Raw genomic sequence first — 19,651 nt, forward strand, 5'->3', positions numbered from 1 at the left:
ATAATTATATAGAATTATTATAGACTTAAATCACATTCATAAATTATAATTTATAGATATAATATAATAGATTTAAAAAAAAAAAATATTAGTAAAACTTGTAATGGTAGAAAAAGACTACTATGAAGGCCCTGCGCGACGCGTCCTTTTCTCCTCCACTACACACCACTCGTGCTATATCCCTCCTCGCTCTCTCCCTCTTTCTCCGCCCCCGCGCTCACAATCGGCTGAAGACGAAGCATCAAATGAGCCCGATGTGATTTCCTGCCCAAATTTAACCTAATCATGGAGGAAATCTTCCCCTTCTGTTCCTGCCGCTCCCTCCGCCAGGTTCCCCCAATTGCACCACCCCTTCTCTCACGAAGCCCCCCGCTCGATCGCTGCCGTCGCCTCATGGCATGCGCCCATCTTTCCAAGAACACTCCCATCCCCCTTCCTGAGAAGCCTCCGCGAATATCCCCACCCTTCCCTGTTCTACGCCTCGCATCCAACCCCTCCCCGGCCGCTGTCTTCCACGACAAGTTACTCTTCCTCGACTCTGTCGGCATCGACCTCTTCCAAGCCTCCTCCTCCCATCCAGCCCTCGCCGCTGCTTCCCTCTATGACCTCCGCGCCTCTGTGCACTTCCTCCGCTCCCTCGGCCTCTCCGCCCCAGAGCTCCGCCGCGCCTGCGGCATGTGCCCCGAGATCCTCACTGCCTCCCCTTCCGACCTCGCCGCCGTCGTCTCTTTCCTCCTTTGCGAGGTTGGCGTCCAAGACCAGGACCTTCGCCGCGTTATCTTCCGGCGACCCCGCCTTCTAGTCTCTGACGTCGCCGGTCACCTCCGCCCCGCACTCTACTTCCTCCAGATGCTCGGCATCGCCCCCATCGCGCGCCACACCTCGCTGCTATCCTGCAGCGTCGAGGAGAAGTTTCTTCCCAGGCTCGACTTCCTCGAAGGCGTGGGCTTCTCGCCGCGGAACGCTCGGGCTATGGCCAGGAGGTTTCCGCAGCTCTTCTGCTACAGCATAGACGAGAATCTTAGGCCAAAGGTGGAGTTTTTGGTGTCGGAAATGCAGCGAGAGCTCCGGGAGCTGAGAGACTTTCCCCAATTCTTCTCTTTCAGTTTGCCCAACAGGATAAAACCGAGACATCGGACATGCAAGGAGAAGGGCGTGGTCTTCCCGCTGCCGGCATTGCTTAGACCAAGCAACGGGCAGTTCATGGCGCAATTGGAGGTACGAATTAGCTCTTCCCTTCCGTTGGAAAGGTCGCCCCTTTGGCGCACAAGTAGGGATGGTGGTCTATAACTTGTTTTTATCAAGAGTCATTGCAGATTGCACCTCATTCTGTTTCTTCGAATTGAATCGGACTATAAATTCACGAGAAAAATTTATCATTGTCAATATTGTCCTATTGTACAATGAGAAGTGTAAACTGCCTCTCTCCATGGATTTCGCGCGGATTCCTGTTGTGTTGTAGCCCTTGCTCTAATTGTCTCGCGCAGTCTCATGTTTGATGAAATGCCTAAGATATTCCTAAGTTGCAAGAGACCATGTTTATTTACTCAGCGATCCGATTCTGTTAATGACACGGCCTCTTTGTCTTAATGATTGGATGGAAAAATGGTACAATGCAGAACAATTTCACACGCGTCGAATGGGTTGAATCCAAGGGGGCGCAGTCCAACTGCTCACTGATCTACATAATTGACTGAATTGTCGTAATTCTACGTGCGCACTTGTGTGTCTGAGTTAGTCTTGATGCCATAACTTGTTCAATTTTAAGTACAAGAGAGGTTCTTATTTCACCCATTTTACTCATTCTTTTAGTACATCATCTTAACCAATCATTCTTCCTTAAAAATTATTCTAGGTATATTTCTAGAAACTTCTCATTATAAAAATATTTAAATATTTTATATGAGCATTTTGGATTATAATGGTAATTTACTAAATCACTTGAGTTTTACTTAATATCTAAATCATGTATCATAGTTTATATTTATCAAATCATATACTTTTTTAAAAAAATATCTCTTGATTCATTCGAACCACCAAAACACAAAATCTTGAAGAATGAGTTACGTTAAACTACTATTTATCTCTCTTAGAAAAAGTTATTTTCTATAAAAAAAAAACAACTCACAAAAGATTAAAAATATGAAGTAAATCAACTCTTAAAAATTATTAAAAGTATATTAAAATTATACTTAGATAGTTTCAAGAATACAATTGTTTTGATTTAGGTGTATCAAATTTAATAAAAATAAGATATATTCAAATCAACTCTTAAGAATTTTATCATATTTTTAAATCTTAATTTCATTAGTGAGTTTTTGTTAAAATTTATTGATGATCTTAACAACATCAAAATCAATCCAAACTAGGACTAATGCACTCTTAGGAATCTCCTGATCATGTTTCATTATGCACAAAAGTATAATTTTGGAGTTTGTACACCACCAATTAGTCTTGACTAAGGGACTTTACATAACATGGTAGTTAGGAGAGTTCTAAGAACATATTTTATTCTTATTAAATGAATATGATATGTCAAATCCAACAGTGAATTTGTATCAAAATTATATAAAACTATATAAATTTCAAAAATCTGTAGCATTCTTTCTAAGCTGTAGAATTAAAATTTTAGGTTCTAACAAGACTCAAGAGGTTCCTAGGAGTGTATTAATTTTGATTTGAATTAATTCTAAATTTTTTAAAGTCATCAATTAGTTTTGATTAAAACTCACTCATAGTTGTACAATATTTAAATTTTAAAATTTTAGACATGATTAGAGTCAGGAGAATCTTAGGAATACATTAGTGTTGTTGTTGAGTGAATATGATAGACTTAAGTCTAATATTAAATTATGCTAAAATTACACTAAATTGTCATAATTTTAGAAACTTGCAAGATGCTATTTAGATTGTATAATTTAGGTTTAAGGGCATGATGAGACTCAGGAGTCTCTTAGGAGTGCATTAGTTCTAGTTTGAATTGATTCAAATGTATCAAAGGCTATTAATGAATTTTGATCAAAACTCATTAATGATCATATAATGTCTAAATTTTAAAATTTTGAGCATGGTTAGAGTCAGGCGAGTTTCAGGAATACATTGATGTAGTTGTTGAGTGAATATGATATACTTAAGTTCAACAGTGAGTTTGTATCAAAATTATATAAAATGGTTTGAATTTTAAAAACTCACAGCATGTTATCTAAGCTGTGAAATTAAAGTTTGACGACATGTTAAGACTCAGAAGGCTCCTAGGACTGCATTGGTCCTAGTTTGAGTTGATTTGGATGTATCTAAAGCCATCAGACTTGTTGACACACCAAGCATCGAGCTATAAAGTCCGCAATATCTCTTTTCATATTGTTCCACTAGTAAGAGCGTTTTAAGTTTGGATGCATACAGGTACCTCCCAGATGAACAATCGCGCCCGACAGCAGGCGACTGAAAACCTAGTTTTCAGTCGCCGGCGCCGTCGTTTCTCCCTCTCCAGCCTTCCTCCGGCCATCTTGAAGCTTCCAAACCCTTCCTAAGCCTAAACCTAGGGTTCTACTCAACTTTCCTCCCTCATTTCAAGCCTAGGGTTTCCTTATTTCATCAATGGAGCAACAACCGAGGTAAAATCCTTTTCCAACATTCATTTCCTCTAGAAATCCATGATTTTACTCGATAACTAACTTAATTCTATCTTGTTTATGTGTTCTTATCATTGCATTCATTGCATGCTTCATATGCATATCATGTTTTCTTTATTTGGTACATATAGAGGTTCTAGAATCAAACGTGCCGTAATCAAACGTCCCAGGAGTGAAGGGCCTTCTCATAGGAACCCTACACCACCTAGGGAATCTACTCCTCCTCCTGCACCCATAGTCCCTAGATTTCATTCTCCTGGAGCGGAAAATCTATTCAATACTCTTGACTTCCAAATCATGGGGTGTCGTTATTTAAACAACGACTACTTCACTCCCAGAACCCCGCAACTCATGGAACTCATAACCTTTTACAATTTAGGAATCCTTATGTTCTGCACCCATGACATTAACATCGACCTCTGCAAAGAATTCTTTGTAAATCTTCGACAAATAGGAGGGGACAACCTTAGGTACGAGTCTACTGTGGGGGGAACTGTCATTGAGTTCAACCCAGACATTCTTGGAGCTTTTCTTCAATGTCGTCAATCCCAAAATCCATTTATTACCTATCCCAATCCACATGGTATCATTTCTGGATCTTTCAGTCATATCTCTGCTGATACCATACATCAATTCTATTTTGGTATTCCTAGACCTCCACTACAAAATGTTTTTGATCATTCTCGCATGTCTGCAATTCATTATGTCTGGTATCACATGATTCTAGATTGCATTCTACCTATAGTCACTCGAGGGCGATCTATTATTCGCTGGCCACATCTCATTATGATGTACGCCCTCGAGCACCACCTTGACATCAATATAGCTTTGAATGTCTTTGCATGGAGGTGTTGCTAGAAGGAAAAAGGAAAGAAAATGTGGAGGGGCAAGGATTTGAACCTTGGACCCCATCCAATGTATAGCAAGCCTTGGACCATATGTGCAAGTAAATATTTCTTGTTAAAGACATAAGAGGAATTTTACTTAAGGCTTAGGGATCATTAGGGAGCATAGAAATTAAATCACGGCAACGTTGGAGGGAGATAACATACTATACTGGGTTTTTATTTCCTGACTAATTAAGAGGATTTTTCTTCCTAATTAAGAGGATTTTATTACCTACCTAATTAAGAGGATTTGTTACCTGCGGCAACTCCTCTATTCTCCCCTTATAAACCCTGCTCTTCACCGAGAACAAGAGCTTTGATCGGTGCGAGCCTCCTTCCTCTCTTCTTCACCTCTTTTCCTCCTCTGCTCTCGGTTGCTTCTCTGGCCGAAGACGTCGCTGGTCGAGGGTGTTGGTAATCCTTAGAAAACTTCATAACTTTGTAAGTCTCCCTCACCTGCATTGTAATAGCTTATTGGTTTATGGATTCTGTTCCGAGGTTTAACTGCATCAATTACAAACGTAGTTGTCTGAAAGGTTTACTCTGTTCTGTTAAACGAAACTTCAATCACATGCCATGTTAATCTTCGTTGATACTGTTAAACAAGGGTTAAGGAGTCTGTTGACATCGTTGATACTGTTAAACAAGAGTTAAGGAGTCTGTTGTAAGGTTTAGGGAAGTAAAAAGGGGTTGAAAGAAACGAAGTTAACCGCGATCTACGCCTTCTGATCGACCCCGTGGTCGATCAGGGCCTCCTGATCGACCAGCTGGTCGATCAGGGCCCTCTGATCGACCAGCTGGTCGATCAGAGCCTTCTGATCGACCGGCTGGTCGATCAGAGCCTTCTGATCGACCGGCTGGTCGATCAGGAGTGGGTAATCGCGATTTCAGGCCGTAATCGATCGACTGATCGATTACGAGGCTGTAATCGATCGGTCGATCAATTACCACGCCTACTGTAATACCGTAACAAGGAAATCGATCTTCTGATCGATTAGGTTCCTGTAATCGATCGGTTGATCGATTACAGAGGCCACTGTGACGCACCAAGGAACAGAATCGGCCTTCTGATCGAATACGAGCTATACTGGCGAATCCCGCTTGATTTTAAATATCTATTTACAGCCAATGGATTTCGTACCTTCTGGTAATTCGATAAATTTTTAAACGTCATTGTCCGTCATAGACTTCAACACTTCTTGCATGATGTTAATCCACCTTTCAAGATTGGAGCATTGTTTGACTTCTTGAAAAGATGCAGGACCACTTTCTAACCTAATGCCAAACTTGTACTCTTGGAGATAAACCTAAATACGAGAAATCATGGATCTCAATTCCCTTGTAGATTATTTTAAAGACACTTGTTCTTGAGGTGATTGAGGTACTTGCTCATTAATATGTGATAATATCTCACTTTGAGTGGAGGGACTCTCTGATTGTGTTGGAGATGTCATGGGAATATCTTGGTTTATTACTTCCTCTAGATGTGCAATATCTATGATGTGCAGTATGGTAACCATACCGCTGCTGATTGCACTAATAGTGATCATAGGAAGATTGCTTACGTTTTTCTTAAAATATATTTTCCTAACTTTATCATTTCCACTATCCTCAATGAGTTTGGCGTTTTCCATTTTGAAGAAGGATCTATTTGAGGAGTCATAAAATATATACCCTCTAGATATTTTAGAGTAACTTACAAAATTACAGCTTATAGTTCTTGAGTCCAGTTTTTTTTTCATTAGGCTTGTAAGACCTAACCTTAGCTGAATAACCGTAAACATGTAAATGCTTAATACTAGACTTCCTACCCGTTCACATTTCGAATGAGGTTTTAGTTACTGCCTTATTTGGTATTTTGTTAAATAGATAAACTACAGTCTTGAGTGTCTCATCCCACAAAGATTCAAATAAAGAAGTGAAAATCATCATACTTCTTATAATATCTTTTAGGGTACGATTGTGTCGCTCAGCTACATCATTCTAACTGAGATTACCAGACATGGTATACTGAGGCACAATCCCACACTCAACAATGTAATTCATAAAGGGTTCTAGATATTGTTCACCTGATCTATCATATCTACCGTAATATTATTCACCTCTATGATCGGATCGGACGATTTTAATTTTCCTACCTAGTTGATTTTCAACTTCGACTTTGAAATTTTAAACATATTTAAAGATTGCGACTTCTCATGAATGGTGTATAAATAGCTGAATCGAGAGTAATCGTCTATGAAACTAATAAAATATATGTGTGCCTATTCCAAGATGTCTTAGGAAATGATTCACAAATATTTGTATGTATTAGTTTCAAAACATCACTACAACGACTTGCCATCTTATTTTTTTGTTAGTTGTCTTTCCCTTAACACACTCAATGTAGACATCAAAGTCTGACATGTCAAGGGAATCAAGAATTTCATGTGATATTAATCTTTTTAGGCATTGTCTGGATATATGTCCTAAACGCTTATGCCATAACATGAATGAATTCTTATTAATTAATTTGCGTTTTATACCTATGTTGTGCATAATTACGTTGTCAATCATAGGAGTTATGATATTAATTTATAAAGTTTATTAACCAAGGAACTATTGCCAACCAACGTTGAATTATAGAAAATATTAAAAAATTTATTTTCAAATGAACAAGAATAACTTAATTTGTTCAAACAAGAAATTGAAATTAAATTATGTCAAAAATGGTATAATAAATGTATTTTCTAAATCTAAAATGACATTAGTTCCTAAACAAAGCCTAAAAACACCAATTGACTTGACTTTACCCTTTCTTCCATTTCCTGTATAGATATATCTTTTACCATCAAGTGAAAGACGCTCTAAGACAACCATACATAGATACTTATATGAGTAACCTGGTATCTGCATAGTGCTCCTAAGACAACCATTAGTGATACTTATATGAGTAGTAGCACCGGTATTTATCCATCAAGTGTCAGAGGGTATAATAGCTTAATTGACTTCTGAATTAACAAATTGAAAAGTTTACCTTTCTTTACATGCTAGTTGGCATATTTGGGACAATCTTTTTTTATATGACCTTTTTTATTGCAGAAGTAATAAGTGGATTCCTTATCTTGTTTCTTGTGCTCTTTATTGTTAAAACTTTCAAAATCTACAGTTTGCTTTTCTTTTTTTTTATTATTGATCCTTTTCTGTTTCTTACTCGAACCTTTAGGAATCATATGCTAAGTGAGTACTTTCAAGTGTCTCATGCCTTAGTCTCTCCTTTTCTTGCACACACTAAACTATAAGCTCATTTAATATCCACTTATCCTTTTAAGTATTATATAAAACCTTAAAGGTAGTGAACCGTGCAGGTAGAGACATTAAAACGAAATACGCTAATATAGACTCGGACATTTTGAGTTTGAGTACTTTCAGACTTGTGATGCTATTAGACATCTCCATAATATACTCCCTAATATTTTTTTGTCATCATATCGCATAGTTATTAACTTAGAAAGAAATGTGGTAGTTTCAACCTTTTCGTTTGTAATAAAATGGTATGTTAATTAAGTTAAGGAAACTTCTAGCATCTTCTCCTTCAGTAATAGAGCCTCTAATTGGTGTCGGTATGAAAAATCTCATGATACTTAGATACACACGGTTTGATCACTCTCACTTTTTAAATTCAACTCTCTACTCTATGGTGCTAACACTAGTCAGGGGTGCAGAGCGATCATATCTCAATGCATAGTTTAAGTCAATGCAACCCAAAACTACGATAACGTACTCTTTCCATTCAGTAAAATTAGAACTAGTTAGAGTGAAAATGTTATTAAGACTTGTAGTTACTTATTGCACTGAAATAATAAAAGAGAGAAAATAATATGAGCTCACAATTTTGCTAAGAACATATATAAGTATAAATAATAAAATATGTAAATAAAGTATATAAATGGATTTTTATGAGATACTAAGTATAATATTGCATTTTACTCTTTGAACTAAAATATAATTTATTAGCGGTACTATCTAATATAACTCAAATTTTAGTTGGCCACGTAACGAACCTTCCTTTGGACCGATCAATTATGCGCATAATTTAATACTTATATGAGTTATATATTGGTCTATAACTTTTATTAACTTTCTATGGACTGACATATTTTATGTATGATCTGAATAAAATAAATTTATTCTATAGTTGTAAGCTACTTTGAACATATATCTAGCATAAAAGTAATTTTCCTTTAGGTCAATTACTTTTAGCATAGATATACGTCTACCAACATAAAATGCACTAAACTTATCTAATGTGTTTTCCTTTGAGCTGACACAATAGTTCAGTTTAGTAACACGTATGTAAATAAACCTAAGAAGACCTAGGAACTTTAACTGAATAGATAAGCACTTGATCAGTCTTAATAGCTCAAAACATTAGACTTATCAATCAATTGATATTATATGACAATCATTTGACATCACTCGATCGATTATCTCAATCGACTTGAAAGCCTACTGTATGCAACTTTAAGATCATCAATCGATTGATGTCAACCAATCGATCTTGTTAATCAATCACAAATCTTTATATGTTCGACATCTAACTCATCAATTGATTATTGATTCATGACAATCGATTAGTGGTCACCAATCGATCACTTAAATTGATTACCAGAAGCAATCAAACCAGATAACCGATTAAAATTGATTTGGTCACAATTTTAGGGTTGTCAATTAATCGACAAGATTGTTAGTCGATTGGTAGCATCGATCGATTGTGATGATCAATTCCAAACACTACTGTGTCCAACCTCAAGATCATCAATCTATTGGTGAAATTGCCAATCAATTGGTGATACCAGTCGAATCAGTAGCCGATTAAGAAACATTCCTATATTCGATCTCGTTGAGCCAATCGATTGTGAAATCAATGCAATCGATTGGTGTTAACTGATCGATCACATCAATCGATTCCAGATGTTTCTGTTCGCTATATAGGCTAGGTAATCGATTGCCTGACCAAGGTAATTGATTACACCATCACAATTTAACCAAAAATAGATCTGACCAAAAAGGATAAAATGCAATGGTTCTCTTAGAAGAAAGTGATGATTTTTTTCATGATCTTTCATGAAAAACCTAGAAAACCAAGCCTTTCTCGGTTTTCTTTTTACATATTGTTTCGACGATTGAATTCTAGTAAAATAGTAACTAGTGTAACGCCTGAAAATTCTCAAAAATAATTGTTTCGACGATTGAAATTAACGGAAGTAGCAAAAATAAATAGTAAACCCTATAGGAATCTATAACCCTTAAAATGTTTCCAATGACAAAAAGGCCAGCAAGAGTATACTGAAAAAAAAGGACCGAATTTTATTTATCATCGAGTTAGGTCTAGGAATCACTTAATATAAATAGAAGGCTTAAGAGAGAGTTTTGATTATCTTCGAAAACCTTTTCCTTATCTCTCGCCCAGAACGCTGTCGCCCCTCTTTTCTCCTTCCTCTCGGTGCCCCAAACCCGAAGAACGAGGATTCCATCCCCTAGGATCACAAGAAAGGTTTCCGGAGAACTTCTTCTACAAGGATGCTCTTCTCCGCGAGAAGAACGCGTAGACATAGGTAGATCGCCGAGAAGATCTTTTTCTCTAACGGAAGAATTGTAAGGAAATTAGCGCAAGAGGTAAGTACCTCTTCGTCGCCTTTTCCCTGTTCTTGTGTCCTACGGTCACCTAGTGCATCATTAAGCCCTTTTCCCACACCTTTCTACCTCTATCTCACTTTCCTCTTCCAAAATCTAGGTTTTTAAAGCTATTTGATCCTCCTTCACATCAATAGAAAGAAGGTAACCTTGCTTCTTATTTCCACTTACTCCTTTCTTCTTTGTCATTATGTTGTTATTTAAACTAACTATGTGCCTTGTTGCATATGTTGCATCGCATTATTCATGCATATTTTTTTATTACATATAGAGTTAGGAAAAAGCATTGTGCAACTCGTCTGCCTAGGAAAGTCACTCCTCGGTAGGGTGAGGGTTCTTCCCAACATCTTGAAGCTTCTCCTGTTCGTGGTTTACGTGAACCACGATTCCATTCTGCAACCGCTCAACAAAGATTTAAGACGACCAAATTTGTTTTAATGGACTGTAGATATCTAAATAGAGCATATTTTCAATCCAAAACTCCTCACTTGTATGATCTCATCACATTTTACCATCTTGAGTCTTTAGTTAATTGCACAACTGATATCAATCTCGATGTTTGCAAAGAATTCTATGTCAATCTTCGTCCCATCGATGGGGATGAGAGTAGGTATGTGTCCACCGTTGGAAACATGCCTATTGAATTCAATCCTATAAATCTACGTTCTTTTCTATGATTAAGGCCTTCGGCGAACCCATTCATTTATTTTCCTGAGGTAGTTGGACCCATCACCGGCTCATTCGCCCATGTTACTATTGACCAAATCCATCAACACTACTTTGGCACCCCTAGAAATCCATTTTGTAAAATCTTTCATGCCACCAGTATGTCTGCAAATCATTATGTGTGGTATAGGATTATTCTGGATTGCATTCTTCCTATTGTGACCCGGGGTCGGGCAATGATACGGATCCCTCATTTGATTATGATGTATGCCTTAGAGCAACATCTAGATATCGACATTGCCCTCCATGTCTTCACTTCCATCATCTACTTCTCGGGTCCTTCTCATGGCAAGATTTACATGCCTTTTGGTCATATCATTACACAGTTTCTTGCATCTAGGGGTGTTGATGTTTCTGTAGGGACCATTCATCACTTGTCCAGGGATTATGATCAGCTTGGCCCACGACATCTGAAGTTGGCCAGGATAGTTTACCATGATGGTGCCATGGCCTGGACTCGCGATGCTGCACGTGGAGCTGCACGTGAGGCTGATTCTTCTGAGTCTGAGGAGGAAGAGGCTGTCGATGCACCTGCTGCCTGCTGCTGCTCCTCCTCCTCCTCCTGCGGCTGATGCACCCCCAACCAGTGGCTTAGACGAGCGTATCACCCATCTAGAGGGGGTGATGCATCAGGAGTGTCATGATCTTGGTCAGCGCCTGCAGGGTTATTATCAGGAAGTCCAGACCTATCACTAGGAGGTCCAGGACTACTATCAGGGAGTTCAGACCTACCATCATGATGTCCAGGGCTACTATGAGGAGGTCCAGGGACTTCGACAGGACTGGGTAGCATGCTGATCAGAGACAGACAGAGGCTTATCAGCAGCAGCAGGAGATATATGACATGATGCGTAGCATGCACTTGTCATATCAGGCTCCTCCACCTCCTGCGGATGATGATGAGTAGTTTGGGATGGATTCGTGTGATGTCGAGATTGTTTTTAAATGTTAATTTGTTATGTATCTCGAACATGAAAATTGTGTGTGGGATGATATCATTTGACTTTGTGTGTTGCATGACTTTCTTTCTTGTATGTTATGACTTTGAATCTTAGTCATTTTGCCTTTATTGCATGCACTTATGTGTTGAATAAGAATAGTTTATGGATTTAGGGGGAGCTTTTTGGTTTTGTAATTTTGGGACATATATTAAATCATAACCAAAACCTACAATTTAGACACCTTACATGATCCTATCTAAACACTCTAGAAATGTCTACTTGTAGGAGATCATAGGTTTCATGAGTATTGATACAAAGTCTTTGTAAACTTAAGAGTTTCATAGTTTTGAAACTTTGTATCAAAATCTTATTTTAATAGGCAAAATATTTTCAAAATATTTTTCCATTATTCTATTTGACTTAAGTAATGACTGTATGAAATTTTATGATTTTTCATCAAAAATTGAATTACTTATGAATTTTTAAAGTTTGGGTCTGAAAATTTATTTTTCAGACGCCAGTCGACTGATTCAGAGATCAGTCGACTGATGTGACTGAAATTCACTTGTTTTGACCCTTTCTTGCGTAGTTGCGTATCCTTTGACCTACTAATTGTTGATGCATGCCCTAAGAGCTTTGTTATGGTCTATAGGATTGATCAAAACTATACTTTAGGTGCCATAAATCCATTGTTGGTGCTTGTTATAGGGAGAGTAAAGTTTTAGGAGGAGCGTGTGCCTACCCGTACTACTTTGTTATGAGGCTCCTTATTGGACATTTGCCCTACCTCCTATTTGTTTCTACCTCCTTGTATTTATGGCTTTTTGTTGTATGTCAAAAAGGGAGAGAAATGGTTTGTTTTAAGTTAGACTCTAAATATTTTTAAATGGTTTTATTCATGCTTATTGTCTCATGAGTTGTTCTTATCATTATGGTTATTTGCTGTTGTTATATACTGCTGTATTAAAGACCTAACTTAAATAAATTTTTGCCAAACATCAAAAAGGGAGAGATTGTTGGTGCAGTCTTGCCCCAAGTGTAATTGGATTTTAATGTTTGGCTAAAATGAGTTTAAGTTAGGCAATATTAGTGATCTAACTTGTGTGAATTGAGTTCACAGGAAAGTCCAGGAATGAAGACTTGGCAAATGGTGAAGTCCCGGAGGCACAACCTCTTGGCAAATGTGAAGTCCCAGAGGTGCGGTCTCTTGGCAAAGGGAGACTTAGCACGATGAAGCTGAGGGAAACATCTCAAGCAAGTGCAAGGATGGGCACGAGGCTTGTGGAAGATGTTTGAAGGCTTGCGTCAAGGCTAAGGGATGAAGAAGGAAGCTGAAAGGGAATTTTTAGCTTCACCAGTCGACTGACACTGCCATCAGTCGACTGGTGCCTTGATCCAGAAGCACACAGAAAGTTTGGTCGAGTGATTTGCTCTAACCAATCGACTGGTGGATACTTCAGTCGACTGTCAGATGAACATTGGGCTGACAACTGGAGAATTAAATGTTAATTAAATAGCCGTTGAAGCCATCAGTCGACTGCTCCCTGAGCCAGTTGACTGATGTTGAAAAAAATATAAAAATACAGATTGACGATTGGAGAAGCAAGTGTTTGCACTTTCTCATTTCTGCAAGAACTCCAATCCCTGTAATTCTCACTACTCTTCCCTTGAACTTCACTCCTCATATTGTAAAAGGAAGAGATCATTTTGTAAGAGTTTCTCCGCCTTCAAAGAGTTCTTTGAGAAGGAGAAGATTTCATAGTGAAAGGTCGATGTGTGTGTGTGGATCCTTGGATTAGTCATCTTGTAGAGGTGGATACCAAGTAAATCAAACGGGTTAGTGTGTTTATTTTCATCTTACTCTTGTTTTCTTTTTTTGCTTCCGCTAACGTGTTTGCAGGCAAGATGAAAAATCGCTATTCACCCCCTCTAGCAAACGCATCGGTCCCAATAGTTAAGACCATGCGCTTGTTAGTAGGCGTGTGCTCTGATACCAATTTGATAGGAACCCATGTCCTATCTCACGAAAAATGAAAGAAAAGAAATAAGAACTGCTCTAATCGCAATTCTCCCAAAAACGCCGACCGCCCTTCTCTAGTTTCGACTTGCTTGTGAGAACAAGGGATGCACGATTTCGCTCCTGACTGCTGGCGTGTACGCGCCAATCAGCCTCCGGTGGTGAGCCCCAAAAACCATAATTGTGCCATGCTTGCTCATCTCTGATCGTGATTTTCCCTAACTTGGGAATCGTAATTTTGCTTGAAATATGCGTGAGCGATGTTTCTTTCTTCCCCGAGCGCTAGATTAGGAATAGGGATTTTGGGGCGGGCGGAATCGCAGTGCCCATGAGAGCGCCGTCCCGATCGCGTAAGAGGAAGCAAGCATTGGCTTTAGCCTTCTCCCCGATTGGAAAACCCAAGGTGAGGGTTGGTTCTCTGATCGCAATGTCGTCGTCTCCAGCGATCACGCGACTGTCCTGCTTCAAAGAGGATCACGTTTTTTATCCTTGATTGCCGGTTGCTAGATTTGTGTGAGAAAGGTTCTCGCAATCACGGTGAAGACCACATGGCTTACTGGTTTTGCTTGATTGGCTTCTTCCGTGGCTGATCGCAAGAGTAAAGAGGAGCAATGCACGCGCGACATTTCCTCCTTAAGGCTTCTCGTGGGAAGAATGAAACCTGATGAGTTGCCTGCCTCCATTTGGATTCTTCCCGTCAAGACCCAACCAAGCCGCCGGTCTCTTTTGGTTTCATCTTGATGCAAACCAAACGACAGACACTAGCAATCTGACCGGTAGCTTGTGAAGATGTCGGAGCGTGCTCGTCACCAGAGCTAATATGACTATAGTTCGCCGTTGCTTGCTGCCGTTGGCCATTGGAGCGCTCTTTGTTGCCTGAAATTGTTTCTAGCAATTGGAGGAGTTGCTGTCATCACCAAGCACTATTAGCCACCGGAAGCTTGTGAAGTTTTCAAATATTATTCCGTTTTCGTCGGAAAGGTTCCAGTCACTTGTCCTATTTTGGCGGTCAAAGGTTGACTATCGAAAACTACACCAAAAATATAATTGTTGGTGATAGTTAGAAAGTTCCGAAAAATGATCGCGACAAGTGTTGTTATATGATTTTCGATATTAGAGTTTTTCCCTCAAATCGATCGTTGCCGATCATCGGCTAGTACCGAAGACGGTGATGCGACTCGTGGCTTTGAAAGTCGTCCAGACGAGAGCTTGGCGTGGTTCACTAGTAGAGACGGAGCTTTAACAAAGCCGCTTGATTGATGTCAATTCCAATCCCGCTCAACGTCATCTGTCAGATATGTCTAGAATAAATTATTCTTTAAAAATTTTAATTTTCAATTATGTTTTGTACCTGTTGTATCTTGCATGCTGTGTTGCGAGTATTGTAATAATTAATTATATTTTTTTATTGTGTATGTTTGTGAAATGTGTAAATACGTCCAATGCACCAGGTCGAACCTAACACTTAGGATATTAAATAATATCATTTATACAATTGATTGAAATAATACATGTAAATGAGCATGACATGCATCAAATGCACAACTTCAAAAAAAAAATCTACCATAACTTAAATGATCCATGTATGATATGATATAGCTATGCCAATTCATATTATCATGATAAAATAAATGTATGAAATAATGTCATGACATGTAATAGGGCATACAGGCATGATAAATATAATAGAGTGAAAATACTTAGATTTGAAATATTAACGTTATCATCTAATCATTACACAAAATATGCAATTTAACATAACCTATCTCCCTCAAATTGTGTCAAAAATCAATATTTGACACATTTTATGATTTTATTCTATTTGTGTCAATTTTAATCAATTTCAAGACTTTAATTTTTATTAGCACACTATAAGATCCTCAAGGATAAAATTTCATTCTCAAGATATTAGAATACCTTAAAAATACCCTAAAATATCAATTTCACTATGGTTTGGTTAACTACCTTTCCAATTAAGGTTGACACATTCTATACCCACTTAGTGTGAATAGATTACTCTTAGGAACGCAATACTTATTAGAGCTTCTTAGGTGCATTAGGTACTCATTAGGAATAGCTTCCCTAAATACTTTTCTAATGACTCTCCTAAACTTCTTAAAAGCCTTAAGAATAGCTTCACATTTTTTGATGTTGCAACTAAAGCCAATTGTAATCGATGAGCAAAGCAATGAATATAATAAGCACTTCTACAATCTTTTATAATTAAAGTTTGTAATCTATAAAACCTTGGCCTCTAATATTTTGAACATCCAAATTATAATGAACCAAAGTAGAATATATAACATTCTTTAAAGTCGAAGTCACAGTATCATATACATGAACAAGCCCAAAAAAATGGTCTTGAATGAATCCATTAGTATCCACGAACCTCAATACTATAGATATTGGCTCTCTTTTTGACTCATCTCGGGCTTCATCAACAATTATGCAATACTTGGAAACTCCAATTTCTTCATGAATTGTATTTTTTTCAGTCTCATTGAAAGCACATGAAGTATTTATTTTTGAATATCGTGACTTGTATACTTGGAAGTTTTTGGAGCTTTTGCAATTGCCTTTGAAAGTTTGTCATTGTACATGGTTAGCATATCCAAAAATTCAATAAAATTGCCACAATTAGTTGAACTGGATTTCTAATCATGGCCTCTAAACGAAATTCCTTGAAGTGCAAACAACAACACCACATGTATGTGAGAGCCTTTGATCGAAGATGATTAGTTGGACTTGTTCATCATTAAAATTATTGAATCTCCTTGATAAATGTTGTGGTTGGTTCATCAAACCCTCACGTGCCTTTTCAGCATTATGATGGGGTGAAGATACATTATCTTTCCCAATATGGCCTAGGAAAGTACAAGATTTTCCATTTTGAACTTTCTTTTAATTATGAAATCCATCAATAGTAAATGTGCAGTTTGATTTGAGTATCCTAATGGCTTGTTGAAGATAAAATATGGAAAGTAATATACTTTATCTTTAGCTAGTGAATACTCCAACCAAGAAAATTGTTCATATCAAACATATTGAAATCTTCGAGAGTACTTAATAGTTTTATTAAATGAATATTCTCAAAAAATAGGTTGATATGCCTTCAGATTCAAATAAGCTTGATGAATCTCTTCTCATTGGTTAGGATGATATTCTTAAATTTGTCGATGCAATCCTAGATCACGCTCTAAAAAATTGAGATCAACCTTTTCAGTTTTGTATTTTTAAAACTTTTAGGAGGAATTTCATATGGAAGATCATTGTTATAGGACTAGCTAGATCTAGTACATTTGCTCTCTTCCTTTGAAAAAAAATTATCAATCGTAAATAATTTTGCCATTTGAAGTATATGAAGCCTGTAACAATGAAAACTCGAATTAGTTCAAATAAGTGAATAATAATTAATAACAATAATATTAAATCAAACATTAAGTAAGTGATAAAAAGTGAATAATAACAAATAAAAAAAGGCATCAAGCTTTTTTATCATTTCATCAAATATTAAATCAATAATTCCAGCTTCAACTATTTATGCACTTTAATTTCTAAAATCACAAGATTAGAGTAAAATGCATAAAATTAATCATTTGAGAAAAGCAAACAAAATCAAGGAATCTACCAAAAGTGTGAACTTTAGATGATTAGAGCATTCTATTCTTGAGAAAGAAGCTATAATTATAAATGAAGGTATAAATCTGTGCTAAGCTTTAGAGTGTGATGGAAACGAATAGGGAACCACCAAATTTTTTTCCCTTCTTAGTTTTATGAGAAAATAAGTCCCGATTTCAAAACACTAAGGAGTAGAGTGAAATCTCACCTGTCTCTCTAATCGAACTTGAAAAATGTTCTCGTAGTCGTCGCAGGAGACCTCCACATCCAGCGATCACTCGTTCGAAGACCTACCGTAGCGAGTAGAACTTGCTGCCAGCTAGTTCAAAGATGTACTTGCTTTTCTCCAAGATTAGTTTATAGTAATAAACTAATAATATTATTCCTAATAATGTTTACAAGTGGACTGACCCCCAATTCACATGTAAATCTACCCTGGGAGTGTGCATATTCATGTTTAACGAACATTAGAGTGTTTTTTAATATGACACTTTGTTAGTCATGAGATACTCTGGTTTCTGAGTATTGCACTCTTAACTTTTTGATATATGCATTTTACTTATAAAAAATAAATATCTCATATATTTAGATATGTAGATATTTCAACAAATCTAATTAAAATAGAAGAATATTTTATAGAATTTTAAAAATGAATGATATATTAGGAAAAAGGACTTTTTTATATGCTTACTTGTATAATAAAAAACTTTGAATTTAATATAAATGACATAAGAAGATAAGAGGATAAGGATATGAAAGGTAAACAATAAGATATACCAAAAAATTATGAGATATAAATTCTAAAATTTTTTATACACCATATGGTTGTTATAGTATTAATTTAGTACGTTGTGATATACCTAATTCTTATCCTAGTGCTATAATATTTTTTAGTGTGATACAACGTGTTGGGTCCAAAAGGATGTCTACATCTCCACAATGGCATGATATTGTCCACTTTGGGCCTAAGCCCTCATGACTTTGTTCTTGGACTCTCCCCAAAAGGTCTCATGCCAATGGAGATACTTTCCATCCTTTTAACCCCATGATCTTTTCCATATGCTTTAGATGTGGGACTATATTTGCATCCTTGCAACCCAACAATCCCCCCCTCAAACAGAGGACCACAGGCCCCCCTCAAACGGAAAGCCTCTGTTTGATGTCTGAATCCTCGATCCACCAGGACTTTTCACCTAGCCGCAACTAGGACTTTTTTTGCCCCTCGGTCCACCCGACCTACTAGGACTTTCACCTAGTCGCAACTAGGACTTTTTGCCCCTCGGTCCACCCGACCTACTAGGACTTCTCACCTGGTGTCTGGTCCTCTTGATTCAGACACGGGAGCACCCACTTCCTTTATTTTTTTTAAGGTTCAAAGCACATGGTTAAGATCTGGATCATGACTCATCCGACAGTTAGTCCGGTGAAGAGCGGTCTCGCTCTAATACCACTTGTTGGGTCCAAAAGGATGTTCGTATCTCCACAATGGCATGATATTGTCCACTTTGGGCCTAAGCTCTCATGGCTTTGTTCTTGGGCTCTCCCCAAAAGGCCTCATGCCAATGGATCTACTTTCCATCCTTTTAACCCCATGATCTTTTCCATATGCTTTAGATGTGTGACTATATTTGCACCCTTGCAACCCAATACAACGTATGTACTTATTGTTTTCTTCTTCTATAAAAAGATGAATTTTTTTTGTAAGACCTTATTTCTAGTTTAACTCTTAAGTCATTGTTACAAATACATTGAGAAAGTTGTTTTGAAAGTATTAAAATAATAAAATATCAAGTTACACAAATAAGAGATGTTTTATAACAACTTGCAAAAACTAATGATGATCCTAAAATAAAAAGTGAAGTAATTTTTTTACGAGATTGAAAATTTTAAATTTTTATTAGGTATAATTATTTGGTATGATATATTATTTATTGTTAAAATAATATGATTAGTAAATTTGTATAATACAGACATATGAATATTGTTATTGCATTAGATAAATTGAAAGTTTATTTTTTTTAATGACTATAGAGAAAATGCATTCATATCTACTATGATTTCTACTCAAGAGATTGCAAATGAAATGAATGTCAAATTAAAATTTCTTTAAAAATATATAATTAAAAGAAATAAATAATTTGATGAGAATGAAAC

At 37.1% G+C, this 19,651-nt stretch overlaps 1 protein-coding gene across 1 annotated transcript; it reads left to right on the plus strand.

Moving 5' to 3' along the window:
* The first annotated feature begins 213 nt into the window (after positions 1–213).
* LOC141828359 (protein SEEDLING LETHAL 1, chloroplastic-like) lies at positions 214–1,479 on the plus strand. The gene has a single exon (XM_074715785.1). The coding sequence runs from the start codon at positions 286–288 to the stop codon at positions 1,288–1,290; it is 1,005 nt and encodes a 334-aa protein (XP_074571886.1). The 5' UTR covers positions 214–285; the 3' UTR covers positions 1,291–1,479.
* The last annotated feature ends 18,172 nt before the right edge of the window (positions 1,480–19,651 follow it).

The sequence above is a fragment of the Curcuma longa genome, chromosome 4 (genome assembly GCF_044706935.1).
Source record: "Curcuma longa cultivar G26 ecotype Majalengka, Jawa Barat chromosome 4, ITB_CL_G26_1.1, whole genome shotgun sequence".
NCBI classification, from domain to species: Eukaryota; Viridiplantae; Streptophyta; class Magnoliopsida; order Zingiberales; family Zingiberaceae; genus Curcuma; species Curcuma longa.